This window comes from Lolium perenne, chromosome 5, assembly GCF_019359855.2.
Source record: "Lolium perenne isolate Kyuss_39 chromosome 5, Kyuss_2.0, whole genome shotgun sequence".
In the NCBI taxonomy this organism is placed as follows: domain Eukaryota; kingdom Viridiplantae; phylum Streptophyta; class Magnoliopsida; order Poales; family Poaceae; genus Lolium; species Lolium perenne.
This window is the reverse complement of record NC_067248.2, coordinates 247,963,220-247,979,769: the sequence shown is the minus strand read 5'-3', so window position 1 is coordinate 247,979,769 and position 16,550 is coordinate 247,963,220. Positions and strand designations below refer to the sequence as shown.

The following is a 16,550-nucleotide window of genomic DNA, read 5'->3' as shown; positions in this document are numbered from 1 at the left end:
TTGTGTGTGCTCATGTAAAGGAGAAGGGGTTTGAGATATTGGAAAGAGTTAACCAAATCGAATTAATTAAAAACCTCCTATTTAAAATACAGTAATATCAATACTTGCTATAATCAATCGATGGCGCCGATTAATTATTCCTCTCATCTTCAAGCAATGATATAGGTAAGTTGATATATACACAGGCAGGATATAAATATATTAATTGCGAGATCTGGCACTTGATTTAGAGGAATATATCGCATTCATCCACTTTTGGAGGTTAATTACACGAAAAGATTTCCCAGTCTGGAGCGGTCTTGGCATGTATCGGTTAAATCACAGCACATAGTCTAGTATATAGTCGGTGTTTGTTTCCATTTGGGTGTGAGCTTCTTTGCGTGGCCGCCGGCGCAACGAACTCGATACGTACACCGGCGTCAGCCCCGGGGCGGCGCCTTTATAAAACCAAGTAGAAAGTCCATCGCCGCGCGCAACGAACCCGGCCAATTATATGTACCTGCTTCCCTTCAATCGTTTCCGTAACCAACAGCTAGCAATGGCAGCATGGCGGAAGTTACCTCACGTCTATAGAAGCCATGCAGCTGTTAGGAAACTGGTTGAATCCACCGTACCGGCGTCGTGCTCGATCTCGATGACGATGCCCGCGGTTCAGATAGTCCAGCTCGCCGCCGTGACGTCGTCGCTGGTGCTGCTTCTGCTGCAACCGGTGGCGGCGACAATGGTGCCGCCGGCACCGGCGCCGAGGGCACGCGGCAGCGCCGGCGTTACGCTGCACGTACAGCCACACCAGGTGAGTTTGGTCCTTCGATGCTTCTCTGCCGCTTCTTCTTCTTCTTCTTCTTCTTCCATGCATACATAATCGCGTCGATCTCGATGTTACCTTTTTCGTTAGACATCAGTTTGTCGCCGTATCTTGGTCACCGTACGTTTTTTTTCTCCGAAATAGTATACTTCCTTTCTGATGCATGTTTGAAATGTACGCGTGCATGCACGGCGCGGCGCAGGTGCTGGTCGACAACGGCGTCGTGCAGGTTTCGGTGTTGAAGCCGCAGGGACAGATCACCGGCGTCCGCTACGCCGGCGAGCCCAACCTCCTCCAGTACGGCGAGGGCGAAGAAAACTCCGGCGGGTAAAACATTTATATACTACATACATATATAGAGTTAAATTCATCGGTAGTCATGCAACTAGTCGCGCAAAATCAATTTGGTAACCAGACGAATTTACGGCGTTAGAGATTCACACGCGGGCAGCGCTCGCGGCATAGCAGCGTATTTGCTGAAGTGGCGCTAAGTGGATCCTACGTACTACCAGGTAACTTAACAGAGGAAGGCCTGCATCCCAAAGCTTGCTTTGGCTCCCCCTGCATCCAGGACCGTTCCGTGAAAACCCCTCCCGTGTGGCGCTCCCCAGGGCACCGCCGGGGGGCCGATCTCCCTCTCTCCTTCCGCCGCCCCCTCCCTCCGTTTTTCTCCCTCCGCCGCTGCCGTCGGCGCTGGCCACAGTGGCGGCGGACCCCGGCGCCAAAGTGCCCGGGGGGTTGTTGGAGGCGGCGATCGGCGATGGCGGCGACCTCCGGCTTCGGCGTGCTCCGCGTCTAGGGCGGCGTCCCTGGATGTGCAGCGGTGGCTCCTCCACCACGGCCTTCAGCGATGGATGGTGATGCGGCTGTTGGCTCTTGTGCCCGCCGAGATCCATCGTCGGCTTCTGCTGGCGGCGCGAGGAAGGGGGCGGCAATGTGCGGGGCGAGGATGGTGTGGTTGCGGCTTCCGCCGTCCACCGAATTCTCCTTCGTCATCGTTGGTCAGCGGATGGCGGCGTGGGGGCCTGTTCGTCTGCTTCGGGTTTGAAGGTGGTGGTCCTAGGGTTTTTCTTCTGCGAAGATGAAGATCTACCGGATGCTGATCCTTTTCATCTAGCCGGAGTGTTGAGTTCTTGAAGGCTCCGCCGGCGAATGCATCCGCACATCTTTTGCTGTAGTTTGCTGGATCGGGTGGTATTCGGTCACGCGCACCCATGCTTTTATTCCGACTGTTTGGTTCTGGAGGGAGCGACGTGAAGCTCTTTTTCTGTGTTGACATCAAGTGACTATGGATCCATGATGAAAGTCAGAAGAAGAGAATTTCATGAAGGCTGGATGGGAGGACTAGCTAAGGGAGGTTCAAGTCTCCGCGCTGTTGAGGGACTTGCTTGGTGTTTCGGGCTTCACAGCAGCGGTATGAAAGTGGGGGCGACAACACAAGGGAAGTTCAGAGTCCTACCTTTCAGGGTGAAAACCTAAGGTCTGGCCTTAACTGGTTGTGTCTCGCAATGACCTTGTTGGAGGCATTATTTTAAGAGCGGGGATTATCTTCAGGGTGAAAACCTAAGATCTTTGATCGGGCGATGATGGTGTTAGAGCATTGTTCCCTTCTTGAAGGCGTCGTTTTTGGAGAGTCTGTATTTTAGGTGTTGTCTTGGTGGTGGATGTATTGCTGTTGTTAGGCCCGAGATACTGTAGAGGGACTTTTGTTTCTTAGTTTTCTTTTCTTTTTTTAGATGTGTGCATCCGTAGTACCATTAGGGTGGTGCGTTGTTGCAGAGGCTGGGTGTAATTGATATCTTTTGATATTAATTTATTCCCTTTATCGAAAAAAGGTAACTTAACAGAGAGATAAGAATACCTTGCTAGAGGAGGGTGTTTTTGCAAAACTATCATCTCCCTGGCTCTCTCTAGCGATTCCCTCTTCACGATGCCCTCGGGCCACCGATTGCTGCCGCCCCGGCCGAAGCCGGCTGTCCCCGGCACCGCCGCTCTCCGGTGAGGCTCCGTCTCAACCTCCTCCTCCGATTCCACTCCTTCTCGATGTTGCACCTGCTTGAGCCCCCACGACTAACCCTAACATGATACGCAAGACTACCAGTCGGCATCAGGTTATAAACAGGACGCATGATTCAGTTCTTGTTTCAGCATACACATAAAGCAAGCAGGTTACCAAATGACAAATGTTTCATCTCTTTTAAAAAGTATTAAGCTCATTTAAACAGTTTGAAGCTTCAGCTTCTGCAGGTGGATCTAAAATGTTCAATACAGTGAGATGATCTCACTAATTACATGCTCTGCTGAAACTTCATGTCACTATCTGCAGTAAACAGTTAAAAGATGTGTATTGCATCTGCAATTCAATCTGGAGCATTGTTGAGATTTTCTTGATGGTTTCATATCTGAAAAGGGAAAAAGATAGTTTCGAAATAACTAATTTTTTTACATAATAATGTGTGAATAAGGAAATGCAGAAGATACTATGAATAAGAAGTATTTGTACTATGAAGATACAAAATGGCTCATATAATGATCTCAAACAATACGCCGCAAAACGCTGCTGGATACTAGAAGATATAATACTAAACCACAAAAAGATGATATACTATTCTGAGATACTAGATCATTGGAATTGAGCCAAAACTGTGAGGTACTTCAAATAATACTACTCCCTCCGATTCGTATTACTTGATGCTAATATAGATGTATCTAGACACATTTTAGTTGTAGATATATCCACTTTAGCATCAAGTAATATGAATCGGAGGGAGTACTAATAACAACATCTCAGTTATAATCACAAATCCAATAGCATCTGTTCTAACTTCTACTGCGGTATAAGATCAAACCAAGTAAATCACCCTCAGCTTCTTGAATTAGAACCAAGCTAAAATAACATGAACAAGCACGAGTAAGAATTCTTGGTACCAATTAACGAGTAATCTCCATGGTTTCAAGAACAAGCCTAATTAGGAAGCTACTGAGCTAAATTAGAAAAGTGTAATCTCCATGGTTTCAAGAAAAAATATTACAAGATGACATCATCAGAATACAATAAATCATCTAACTACATAGTTATATATTATCAGAGTAAAAAAAAATTAGATGAAGACCGCTAATTCATCTGTAGAAAATAGCAGATGGTTAAGTGGTTAATATAGCCTCTTAGAATGTCAGAGATGTCAATAGCTGATTGTCTAGGGGCATTAGCGGAGGTTGCTACAATTAATCATGTCATCAATTTGGCAAATTCATATGTAATGGAGGTCTGTGGATCCAAAATGTTTGCAAATCCATATGATGCAGAAATGGATAAGCAACATGATGTAGAAATGGATGCACAAGATGAACATGAAATATTGTCAGTAGCAGTAGGCAAGCAAACAACTGATTTGCTATGTGTTGCCATCATTATCAGTTGTTATGTGTTGAAACATTAGAAGTATTCTTACTGCCCTTTGACCAATCCACTAAATTGTAGTGTTGTTATAAGAAACAACACAGAAGCATCTGGCACGACATTACCTCAAACACCTATTGCGCATCTAGTACTGGAAGCGGAAGGGCGACTACCACGAGCATGAGGTTGTTGGGGGAGTCGTCGGTGTGGGTACCGAGTACGATCTCGTGGGAGCGGGCGGCAGCCAGGGACTCCAACGGGGGCCACTGGATGGTGACCGAGAGCCACTCCAGTGGGTGGGAGATGACGAGGTCATAGAGCACCGGCAAGTTCGCCTTCCAGTTTAGGTTGAGGCGGAGCCTCGCCGGAGAGCGGCGACGCCTGGGACAACCGGCATCGGCCAGGGCGGCAGCAGTCAGCGGCTCAGGCGCATCCCCAAGAGGGAATTGTTAGAGAGAGAGCCAGGAAACGCCCCCCTCTAGCTGGGTATTCTTATCTCCCTGCTAAGTTACCTGACCGTGGGCCCCACTCAGCGCCATGTCAGCAAATACTACCCTACATTGTGAGCGGTGACCACGTGTGAAGCTCCGGTGCGTATTCAGTGACCGTAAATTCGTGTTTATGTTGTACAATGACCGAACTGATTTTGCTCAACAAGTTCCATGATCACTGATGGATTTAACTCTACGTACATATATACCTTAGTCTCGCTGCCATATATGTGGCGGCTAGGTGGATCTTGTACTACATTCGATATGGCCATATCTGATCTTCTTGCCTAAATAGTTGTGTGTATGTATGAAGTATGAACGGGTGCTTACATATTTACAGGTACTGGAACGTGTTTTGGAACTTTCCAGGGTCCGGTCAGTCAAGAGCCAGAATCGACATGTAGGTAATACTGTCTCACACTAGCTAGTCAGTACTAGTCACTACTACTAGTGATATAATTTACTTACCTTAACTAGCTAGAAGTAGTACATTATGTCGCCTCTCTTCATGGCATGGTGTAAATCTCTCCCACTGTTTATTTTTTTGAAACAAGATCTCTCCCACTGTTTAGGCTCCTGGGTAATCTGTAGTTGCAATGTGCATGCTGCTTTCTGTTCTAACTGTCGGTTAATCTTTGCGTGTTGCAAAGGGTGCTGTATTTAACTTAGGGCCTGTTTGGTTCCCAGTCACATTTTGCCAAGCCAAAGTTTGGCAATTTAGTATGTGTTTGATTCTTGCCACATTTTAGAGCTGCCACACATCACTATCTATATGGCCCACGTACTTATCATAGAGTGAATTTTTGCCAACTTTTACCACACTTTGTGGCTTCCAAAATCCTAGCCACACTTTTGTGGCTGCCACACTTTTGTGGCTGTCACACTTGCTAAAATTAGGCTTGGCAAAGTGTGGCTGGGAACAAACAGGTCCTTAGTCTTTCTGTTACTCTTAGTTTAACTGGCCGATTTCAGAGCACGTACAGTTACAGTGTCCAATATCAATGTTAAAAAATTTCTTCACCTGATCGACCGTACCTGCATGCTTGCGTGGTCAGTTAATTAGCTGGAACCACCATTAATTAATTTGATGATATGCACCGCCGAAAGGATGCGTAGTTCTACTAATTAAGAATAACATGAATGTGAACTGTAAGGTTTTTTTTTGTTGATAATCATTTCTGATAATCTCCAAACAAATATCATTTCTTCAGTTCTGTTGGCAAAGAATAAGTTTGATGAATTGAGTCTTAATCATACATGTGAATGGAGTGTGGCTGAATAAGAAAACAAACCGTTGCAAATTTAACCGTATCTGAATTTGAGCAGGCTGGACAGTGCAGAGTTCAGGGTGGTTTCTTCAAGTGAAGAGCAAGTGGAGCTCTCCTTCAGGAGCACCTACGACCCATCAAGCTTCAACAGCGTCCGGCTCACCGTCGACAAGCGGTACGCCGCCGATTGATCACTCCTTCACTAAGTCCTGCATGGGATCAATTAACTCATCTTGATCATGCTCATGATGCAGGCTGGTGATGCTGAGAGGCAGCTCAGGGTTCTACTGCTACGCCATCATGGAGCACGCTGACAACTGGCCGGCGCTGAACATCACGGTTGCCCGGCTCGCCTTCAAGCTCAACACGGCGAGGTTCAACTACATGGCCGTGTCGGACGGGATCCAGAGGTACATGCCGAGGGCGGCGGATCGGGACCCACCCCGGGGCAAGCCGCTGGCGTACAAGGAGGCCGTACTGCTGCTCAACCCCCTCGAGCCGCAGTTCAGGGGGGAGGTGGACGACAAGTACCAGTACTCGCTCGACAACAAGGATAACAAGGTTCATGGCTGGATCGGCGGCGGGCCCATCCCCGTGGGGTTTTGGGTCATCACCCCGAGTAACGAATTCAAGAGCGGCGGGCCGCTTAAGCGCGAGCTCACCTCGCACGTCGGCCCAACCTCCCTCACGGTGAGCATGCAATCCTGCAACTGCAAATACAAAGATTGAAACTCCTGCGCGCATTATTGTGTTTTAAGTGAACATTCTTGCGCCTCGGCAGATATTTCTTGGACCGCATTACGTCGGGAAGGATATCGTGACCAAGATCGACGATGGTGAGCACTGGAAGAAGGTCATGGGCCCGGTGTTCATCTACCTCAACTCCAACCCGAGCAGGGGAAGCTTCCAGGCGCTTTGGGAGGACGCCAAGGCGCAGGCGGAGACCGAGGCGAGCAAGTGGCCGTACACCTTCCTGGAGTCGCCCGACTTCCACAAGGCGGCCCAGAGAGGCTCCGTCACCGGCAGATTACTGGTCAGAGACAAGTACGTGAGCGGCGTGGACATGCCCGCCCGACTTGCCTACGTCGGCCTCGCCGCGCCCGGGGCACCCGGCTCCTGGGCGACGGAGAGCAAAGGCTACCAGTTTTGGACGAGGGCTTCCGCGACCTGCGGCAGCTTCGCCATCAGCAATGTCCTTGCGGGGGAGTACAACCTCTACGCCTGGGTACCCGGGATTCTCGGCGACTATATGTACGCCGCTTCGGTGACTGTGTCGGCTGGCGGCGCTGTGAGCCTCGGCGACCTCGTGTTTAAGCCGCCGCGATTGGGCCCGACGCTTTGGGAGATGGGCGTTCCAGACCGGAGCACCGCCGAGTTCTTCATCCCGGACCCCAACCCCAAGTATCTCAGCAAGCTCTTCCTCACAAGAGACAACAAGTACCGGCAATATGGACTGTGGGATAGGTACGCCGACCTGTACCCCAGAGCCGACCCTGTCTTCACCGTGGGCGTGAGCAACTACTCCAATGACTGGTTCTTCGCGCACGTCACGAGGAAGGTGGGCGGCGGTGTCGGCCTGCTCTACGCGCCGACGACCCGCCGGATTCGTTTCAACCTGGGCCGCGTGGTCGCCGACGGCACTTACATGCTGCGTGTCGCCCTGGCGGCGGCGCAAATGTCCAGGCTGCAGGTGCAGGTGAACGAGGCGACGAGGAAGGGGTCCGAGGGAGTCTTCAACACGCCCGAATTCGGCGACGGCAACGCCATCGCGCGGCACGGCGACCACGGCACCTGGTGGAGTTTCGAGTTTCCCATCAAAGGGTACCTGCTCATGGAAGGGGACAACACAATCAGCATCACGCAGGTCAAGGCCTTCAGCGAGTTCTTCGGGGTCATGTATGATTATATCCGCCTGGAAGGGCCTCCCGGTTCTTGGCGAGAGCCCACCACACTACTTGGATGAACAATTATGCATACTACAAGATTGTAATTTTGATCGCCTAGTCACAAGTTTGCTGATTGATTGTAGATCATAGGTATAGTTGAGTTTCGATATACTGTACTTTGATTTATGATTATGATTACCAGTGCACCAACCAACAGTGTCATACCATTTTCCACAAGCTTTTCACAAAAATTGGTCTCATTTGCTCCATTTTCTGTGGACAAAAGAAGTCTATCTTAGACCACAGTGATTTTTCTAGCGGCATTGTGATCTATCGGTTCATTCTATTCGTTATTCGTGCCGTGCACGGAAATTGCATATCTAGAATTAAAAAAAGATACCGCAAAAAGTATTTGCACTAGGCAATCGATATCAGCTGTAACTTATTGTGTTATTGCAGGCTGATCAGATGGGCTTCCACAATAAGGATGGTAATTATCCTAATAAGAGGTGCCTGATGTTACTTTTCTGTTTAGGCCAGGTTTCCTCTGCTCTTCTTCCACTTTGCAGCAAGCTGCTAGCCGATATTAGGGATGTGGCCTCTGTATCTCCGAGTTCCAAATCTTGCTGTGGCAAGCAAGAAGCTGCTGGTTTCTCAAGAATAGGAATAGTACTATCTGGCATGATAAATTGACTCGGTCAGTACCTCAAACAAAATAGCAAAAAACTGTAATTTTAGTTTTGCTCTTTTATATATGTAGCTCGTTGGCTGTTCTTTAGGCTTTATTCTACCATGAATAAATCAGAAACTGTTTGAGGCAAGTGTCCGCCCAAAACCAGAATCGAGTAAAACGCAGGCCTAAAAAAAAGGTAGAGCGCACGCCCAAGTGAGACATGTATGTGGCGTTTACCATTGAAGTAAACATGGAGAGATTTGGAGTTTTTCTCTTTACCACTTACAACTTCCGTCACTCAAAACACCCTCAGGTAGCTTCAAGCAGATTATCTCAGAACAATTCTTGAGTGACAGCTACTTCAATTTTAAAGCAAAAGAACTAAAAAGAAGACAACATAACTCGTCCCGGAAAAGTCGAGGTTGAACCTGGCGGCATCTGCTCCTGGCGGAAGTCCAGCTGCTATTGGTCCACGTTTTGAAGTAGGGTCACCACAACACAAATGCCATTTTCTAAACAAGAGGTATATACATGCAAATACAGTACGGTTGGACCAAGAATTAAAGCCGCTCTGCACACCAGACATGAGATCCACAATCACATGGGAACAGAGTTTCTCCCTCATCGAAATCATCCTCTCTCTCTTCCTGGTTTGTCTCAAAGTGGCAGGCTGCAGCCTGCAGCCTGCAGCACACAATCTTCGAGCTGTCCGCCTGCGCCACCGTATCTTTCCCAGGCACGACGGGCTGGTCCGGCCGCTTCTCGGCGCGCACGGGCTGCGTTGCCTCCGGCGCGTCGACCCTCGCCTGCGCCACGGGCGACTGCGGCGGCGCCGTCAAGTGCTCCCTCGGCGGTTCGAGAACGCCAACTGCGGCCGCCCGTGCGCACGACGCCGCGGCGCGGTGCGGCGCCGACGGCAACGAGATGATGCGCTTCCAGTGACTACGCCCGGCCGCTGGCGCAGGCGACGTCTTCGGTGTCGGCGTCGCCACATGCCAGCTCGGCTCGTTGGGCTCCGCGGTGCGCACCTTCGCCTGCAGCGGCGCCGCGCACGCCAGGGCCGCCGCGTCGTCGTCGTCGCCCGACGCTGGCCGCAGGGCCATGCTGGTGTGCCGGGTCATCTCGGACGCGTCCGGCCGGCGCGCGGCCAGGATCAGCCAGGCCGGCACTGCAGCACCTTGACCTCGCCCATGGAGCCAGCACCTCGACCTCGCCTCCTGCCAGCTCGGCCCGTCGGGCTCCGCGATGTGGCACAACAGCACCTTGACCTCGCCCATGGAGCCAGCACCTCGACCTCGCCTCCTGCCAGCTCGGCCCGTCGGGCTCCGTGATGTGGCACAACAGCACCTTGACCTCGCCCACGGAGCCAGCAGATGCTAGAGCGGACGCCGACGGCGACATGCACGTGCGTGCGGGCAGGAGCGGCATGCGCAGGCGTCGCCGTGCTGCTAAGCGCGGACGGCGGCGGCATGACAGGTGGAGGCAGCATGGGCGTGCGGGCGAGGCGGCATGGACGCCGGCCGCCTCCTTCCAATAAAGTTGGGGATAGACGTCGGCCCCCTCCTTTAAATAGTGTTGGGGATGCACGCCGGCCGCCGCGGCTCTCCCCATCTCCTCGATTCCTGCGAACATGGCGTCGACGGCGAACTCGACCATGGAGCTGAGCGGCGACGGACCATCCGGGATGGCATGGCCCGCTGCCCTGCATGCACGGGCGTCGTATCTGGGCTGCAGAATCTGGCAGAAGCACTTCCTTTTTTAATCATCCTCTCTACAAAGTGGAGCCCACACGCATGTATTCTGCTCTTCTTTCAACCAACGATACGCAAATTCCCATCTCCAGTACTGGGCCCCACTGACATTTCTGGACCAATGAGACACCGAGTTGGTGCGGGTTCACATGCCGCCCGGTTCTGAAAATGCACTCTCGTCCCGTCCCCCGTTATAGACACCACACATAGATTTACTGTCGTTAATTAGGCTTCTAAAGCAACAAAGCTTAGCTGTAGTATGAAAGGGAAAATGGGCAAGATCAAGATACTAAATCGAGTCCCCCATTCCATCTGACAAAAGTCAGCAGGGAACTTGTATTTTACATTTTTGGAATCCATGACAAGGCTGAGTTCTTCGATCCTAAGTGTAACAACTATTGAAAACTACGTTTCTATTGATTTTCTTATTGGGCTGCAGAGGAACAGTGAGGAGGCGCGCCCCAAGGGGCGCCCCAACCACTAGTAGATAGGAAGTGTGTGCACGTGTGTGCGAGCGTTTTTTATTGTACTGTGTTTTGCAAAAAAAAAAAAAAAGGATCATCGGTGGCGACACCTGGAGAAACGCCTCAAGATCACAATGTCTCCTCCGGCTGCCGGCATCGCCTTCCCCGATGACCTGCTTTTCATGGAAGTCCTAGTGCGTCTCCGTGCAAAATGCCTCATGCGCTTCAATTCTGTCTGGCTGTCTGCCGCTCCTAGTGCACTTCAAAACGAAAATCTAAACTAATTCAATGGCCACCGTCTTCGTCGTTGTAGACGATGTCCACGAACGGCGGCAGCGTCTAGAGCTGCTGCGCTCAAGCAAGCAGGCACCTCCGCTCGCTACGCATACAGCGGAGGTGGCGGCGCATAGTGCAGAGGTGGTGGCGCATAGTGCAGAGGAGGCCCGTAGTGCGATGGTGGAGGTAGTTGAACGTCCTGGCCATCCGACGCTGTCTTTGGTGACGCGTGCGGTGGCAATGGTAGTGGTGGTGGCAGTGATGCTACGTGCTGCGCCATTATGGCCGAGAGCTAGACGATGTCATCCACCCCTAGCCAGGACCACTTGGCCTTCTGGTTGGCCAACCCTTCCTGGGCTTCTATTGCCCTAAACAACTTACGGCCCGTTTACTACCGGGCCACTTGTATTGGACTTGGACAGTTGTACATTCCTCGCTTCGCTTGCCATCCCCACTCCCTAGACGAGGCGACAGAGGGAAGGAAGCGCGGGCCCTCCGGCGACGGCGAGCCCCTCGCCGCCGCGTCCCGACCGGATCGGGCCAAGGCCGCCCCCCTCCCCCCCGCGCACGCTCGCCGGAGATGGCGACCCCGAAGCGGCTCCCGTACACGACCGCGGGCGCTGGGGGCGGGGCGAGGCGCGGCTCCGGCACGGTGCCGCCGGTGGTGGTCCTCGTCTTCCTCTTCGTCGTCGCGCCGTCGATCTTCCTCGTCGCGCGCAGCGGAGGCCGCGTCCACGTCCACGTCGCGTCCGGTCCGTCCCGCCCCACTCCATAACCCATCTCTTTCTTTTTCTGAGAATTTCGTAGATATAGGTCGAAGGCGTCATCGGTTCTTCTCGATTTTGGGCCGCCTTGCGCGACTAGCAGGTCCATCCCCGTTTGAACTCGTCTAGGCTGCGCGCTGAGTGGAACCCGTCTAGATTTGATTTGAGTGGTCTAGGGCTGCTATCCAGACATTGATGTGCTGCTGTGTCTTGTGGCTAGGTTTGGATGGGGCTTTTAGCTGCGAAGCTGTAAAACCGAAATGCAGTATATGAAACTGGGAAGGATCACGAGCTTGTGAGAGGCAGTGGACGTTCTGATTTAAGTGATCTAGATATTGTTCTCCTGTTGCCCTCTTTGTGCCGGATTGCATGTCATTCCTGCATTGGATGTAAGAGGCTTATGTTAGGAGAACCCATGACATTTTACTAGTGATACAACAAATCGAACCTGCAGTTTGCTGTGCAAACAGCAAACTCGATTACAAGGGGGAGAAAATTATAAGATCCTCCCAGGCATGAGTGACACACCCTCTGTGGCGTTATCATCAGTTTAAACTTTATTTACCTGCATTTACACTTGATTTGAGTAGGTTTTAAGAGCACTGTTGTAATATTTTGCGTGCATCATTTTCTTAACTTGACATGCTTCAGATTAGTAAGTGATTGCATAATTTGTTCATCTGCAGATCCCAAGGGTGCGAATGGCAATCAGGTATATATCTTATTCTAAAATTGAGCTGATTGTTTTACTAGCCTTACTTTTTAGGTTTGGTCTCACATTGAATTACCAGCCTCTCTTTATAGGATTCATCTCACATTTAACCCTGCCCCGCAGGAAACAGATTGGCAACAGCAACTGGTGACAAACAATCTGAAAACTGTTTTGTCTAAGGAGGTCAGAACATCATGCAGTCAGTAGTGTACATGCGCATTCTATATTTACTTTCTATGGGGCAGTTTAGACTGCCTTGTTCCCGGTTCCCGTCCCCCCCGTGAGTTCATCCGGTCTGTAGTTAATGATATGGGTGTTATGATTATTCAATAACCATGCACTGTTATGCTTTTCACATAGGAAAAACAATAAGTTTCTTCAATTCTACTATGCTTACAGTCACAATTTTTTGGTTTCAGGTGATCGATGCTATAGCTGCCAGTCAACAAGAAACAGGCACTTTGAATCTTGACTTTTTTAGGGATCATGCATCTCCCTCTTGGAAAACTGATGATCTAGTTGATCACAAGATGAATACTAGTTTGGATGTTGATGACAAGGCAAAAGCTGAAAACAGTACTGCAGAACATGATTTATCTCTTACATATAAACCACCCAAGGATGGTTCTGGTATAGACATAATTGTTTTTTCTTTCAAATTATTCATCTACATAAATCGACTCGACAGTAGAGAATAAAGTTATTTTTCTACGCAGATGGACATCAAGGTGACACAGCAGTAAAAATAGCTCGAAGGGTAAGAAACTGGTACTCTGTATATATGTTGATACATTCTTGCCTCTGTTGATATAAATTTCTTTCATAAAAATATGACCTCTTGGCACTATTTGGTTGATGCAGAAATTACGGGAGCAAAGGCGAGAAAAGAGAGCAACGGATTTGGTACTGAAAGATGATGAAGCACATGTTAAGCTGGAGAATGCAGCTATTGAGCGATCAAAGGCTGTAGATTCTGCTGTCCTTGGGAAATACAGCATATGGAGAAAAGAGAATGAGAATGAGAACTCGGACTCAACAGTTAGGTTGATGAGGGACCAAATTATTATGGCTCGTGTTTATTCTGTGCTTGCAAAATCAAAGAACAAGCATGATCTTTATCAAGAACTGCAGAGTCGAATCAAGGAAAGCCAGCGGGCTGTTGGAGAGGCTACTGTTGATGCTGACCTCCATCACAGGTGTGTGTGTGCATCTATTATTGCATATTTCTTAGATAATTTACGTTGTACCCCTTTTCACACATGCTACTTTACAGTGCACCTGAGAAATTGAGAGTAATGGGTCAAGTTTTATCTAAGGCCAGAGAAGAAGTGTATGATTGCAAGGTGGTAACTCAGAGACTAAGAGCAATGCTTCAGTCAGCAGATGAACATGTCAGGAGCTTGAAGAAGCAGAGTACATTTCTTAGCCAGTTGGCTGCAAAGACAATTCCAAACAGCATTCACTGCTTGTCTATGCGCTTAACTATAGACTACTATCTTCTTCCTCTGGAGAAACGAAAGTTCCCCGGAAGTGAAAACTTGGAAAATCCAGCGCTCTACCATTATGCACTTTTCTCGGACAATGTATTGGCTGCCTCAGTTGTTGTGAACTCAACCATCATGAATGCTAAGGTAATTTTCAAGATTCTTCTATCAATGCACTCTAGTATGATAGTAGTTTCAAGTAATAATGGTTGATATAATCTTTACAGGAGCCTGAGAAACATGTTTTCCATCTGGTGACTGATAAGTTAAACTTTGGAGCCATGAACATGTGGTTTTTGCTGAACCCACCTGGCAAGGCCACCATTCATGTTGAGAATGTGGATGAATTTAAGTGGTTGAACTCATCATACTGTCCTGTTTTGCGGCAACTGGAGTCTGCTGCCATGAAAGAGTATTATTTCAAGGCTGATCGTCCCACTACTCTTTCAGCAGGTTCTTCAAACCTAAAGTACCGTAACCCCAAGTACCTATCCATGCTGAATCACCTGAGATTTTATCTCCCACAGATCTATCCGAAGTTGGATAAGATACTTTTCCTGGATGATGACATAGTTGTGCAGAAAGATTTGACAGGATTATGGGATGTTGATCTGAATGGAAAGGTCAATGGTGCAGTGGAGACATGTGGAGAGAGTTTCCACCGTTTTGACAAGTATCTTAATTTTTCAAATCCGCATATTGCTCGGAACTTTGATCCTAATGCTTGTGGTTGGGCTTATGGGATGAACATCTTTGATCTAAAGCAGTGGAAGAAAAAAGATATTACCGGGATCTACCACAAGTGGCAAAACAAGGTGAGATTGCAAATATTATCGTCGTTTGATCTCATTGTTCAAATACACCATCATATCTAACATTGTCCTGCTGTTTTCTTGTGCTAGAATGAAGACAGGGTTCTCTGGAAGCTTGGGACACTTCCACCTGGCCTCATGACGTTCTACAAGCTGACACACCCCCTTGATAAATCGTGGCATGTCCTTGGATTGGGATACAACCCAAGCATAGACCGCTCAGAGATAGACAATGCCGCCGTCGCTCATTACAATGGGAACATGAAACCATGGTTGGAGCTGGCAATGACTAAGTACCGCCCATATTGGACAAGGTATATAAAGTATGATCATCCTTATATCCGTGGATGCAACTTGAGTGACTAGAAACAAGAGAGGATCACCCATCTGCAACTAAAATGTCCTGTTCTCCCTGAGATATGTACCTAGATTAAGTCAGGTGTATAAGCTGGAGCTATTGGTTGCCTACGCCCTCTGAAAATTTCTGATGGACGCCCTCGTGAAGGATGTGTTACAGTCTTAACAGTTCCTTTGTTCAATTGATGTGCAGCTTTGTTTCGTCAACAAAATCATGATAAACCTGTTAAATATGTGCCTACGGTTAGTGTTTTTGTTGCATAGGACTAGCAAAATTTCTGGAGTAATGATTATTGCAAGGGCTGCAGTGTATTGATGTGTCAGACGATTTAAGCAGCATTCAGAATTAAAATCATGAGTGAAGGGCTAATGATATGAATCAAAGAAAAATAGATAAAGTTAACTACCGATTTCTGCATTTATAGTTTGTGCAACTCACAAAACTTGCCAAAGTAGTGTACCAAGGGAGCAGGTGACGCTGGCGGGGACATAGCAAAACGGTCTTCCATTTGCCGTGTTGCTGTGGGACTCCGTCCTACTATGGCTGCCTGCTCCTAGTTCGACGAGACTGGGACGAACAGCCACTGGGTATTGCATCCCGTTGTTATGTACTCCCTTGGTTCCATAATTCTTGTCGCGATCCATCCAAGTCCGTGACAAGAATTATGGAACGGAGAGAGTATAGACCAAGGTTATATTGGGGAAAATATATCAACATAGACCAAGGTTAAATTGGGAAAACACATCTGTATATTTCAGTGATTCTTGTTTATATCGTACTTTAAGTACAAATAAAAACAATGAACATAACCAATATATTTTTGATAGTCTATTATAAAATGAATAAGGACTAACCAATTGATACTGTACCATAGGAAAGTACATTATACATGTGTTTTAACCAAAATTATACATATCTTTTATAATATAATGAAGTCGCAGTTGTCTATTTTATACAGAAAATGATCAAATATAAACCGAAACAAAGGTAAACCACCGATTTCTGCCTAGCTTTATAATTAGTGCAACCCTCAAAGGTTGCCAAAGTAGCGTGCCAAGGGAGAAGGAGACAGCGGCGGTGAACGTCGTGGCACCCCTTTGTTCGTGTGGGGCTCGTCTCCCTTGGGCTGTGAAGATCGGGATGAACAACCCTCGTGCATTGCATGTGGGCGGGTGCTGTCAATGCCCCTTTGCAGGCGTCCTGCTAGCTCGTGTCCGTCTGAAGCACCAGGTTCCCCGAGCCAAGATCATCGCTCGCCGACGCAATTGGATGAGCGTACATGCCACCGTTCCCATGTTTACCTAGCAGAAGGTGCCTCCTATATATGCAGTGGTTCCGGCCATGTCAGACACCGCCCGGAAGGCAGCCTCGAGGTTCTGCTATTCCCCCAGCGGGCCGCGCACCCT

The 16,550-nt window shown here is 48.8% G+C and overlaps 2 protein-coding genes and 1 long non-coding RNA gene across 3 annotated transcripts; all 3 read left to right on the top strand.

Annotated features, from left to right (window-relative positions):
* Window positions 1-538: 538 nt before the first annotated feature.
* Window positions 539-7,927, top strand: LOC127304281 (uncharacterized). The gene is made up of 6 exons (XM_051334971.1): window positions 539-793; window positions 1,008-1,132; window positions 5,037-5,096; window positions 6,023-6,139; window positions 6,219-6,654; window positions 6,746-7,927. Exons 1-6 carry the CDS (start codon window positions 539-541, stop codon window positions 7,925-7,927), a joined length of 2,175 nt encoding a protein of 724 aa, XP_051190931.1.
* A 351-nt stretch (window positions 7,928-8,278) lies between these two features.
* Window positions 8,279-8,624, top strand: LOC139831125 (uncharacterized). The gene is made up of 2 exons (XR_011745734.1): window positions 8,279-8,340; window positions 8,420-8,624. It is a non-coding gene; the product is annotated as an uncharacterized lncRNA (long non-coding RNA).
* Window positions 8,625-11,447: 2,823 nt separating this feature from the next.
* On the top strand, window positions 11,448-15,355 carry LOC127302580 (polygalacturonate 4-alpha-galacturonosyltransferase). The gene is made up of 9 exons (XM_051333066.2): window positions 11,448-11,766; window positions 12,465-12,490; window positions 12,614-12,673; window positions 12,910-13,120; window positions 13,207-13,247; window positions 13,352-13,686; window positions 13,764-14,121; window positions 14,202-14,789; window positions 14,877-15,355. Exons 1-9 carry the CDS (start codon window positions 11,595-11,597, stop codon window positions 15,150-15,152), a joined length of 2,067 nt encoding a protein of 688 aa, XP_051189026.1. The 5' UTR covers window positions 11,448-11,594; the 3' UTR covers window positions 15,153-15,355.
* Window positions 15,356-16,550: the final 1,195 nt, after the last annotated feature.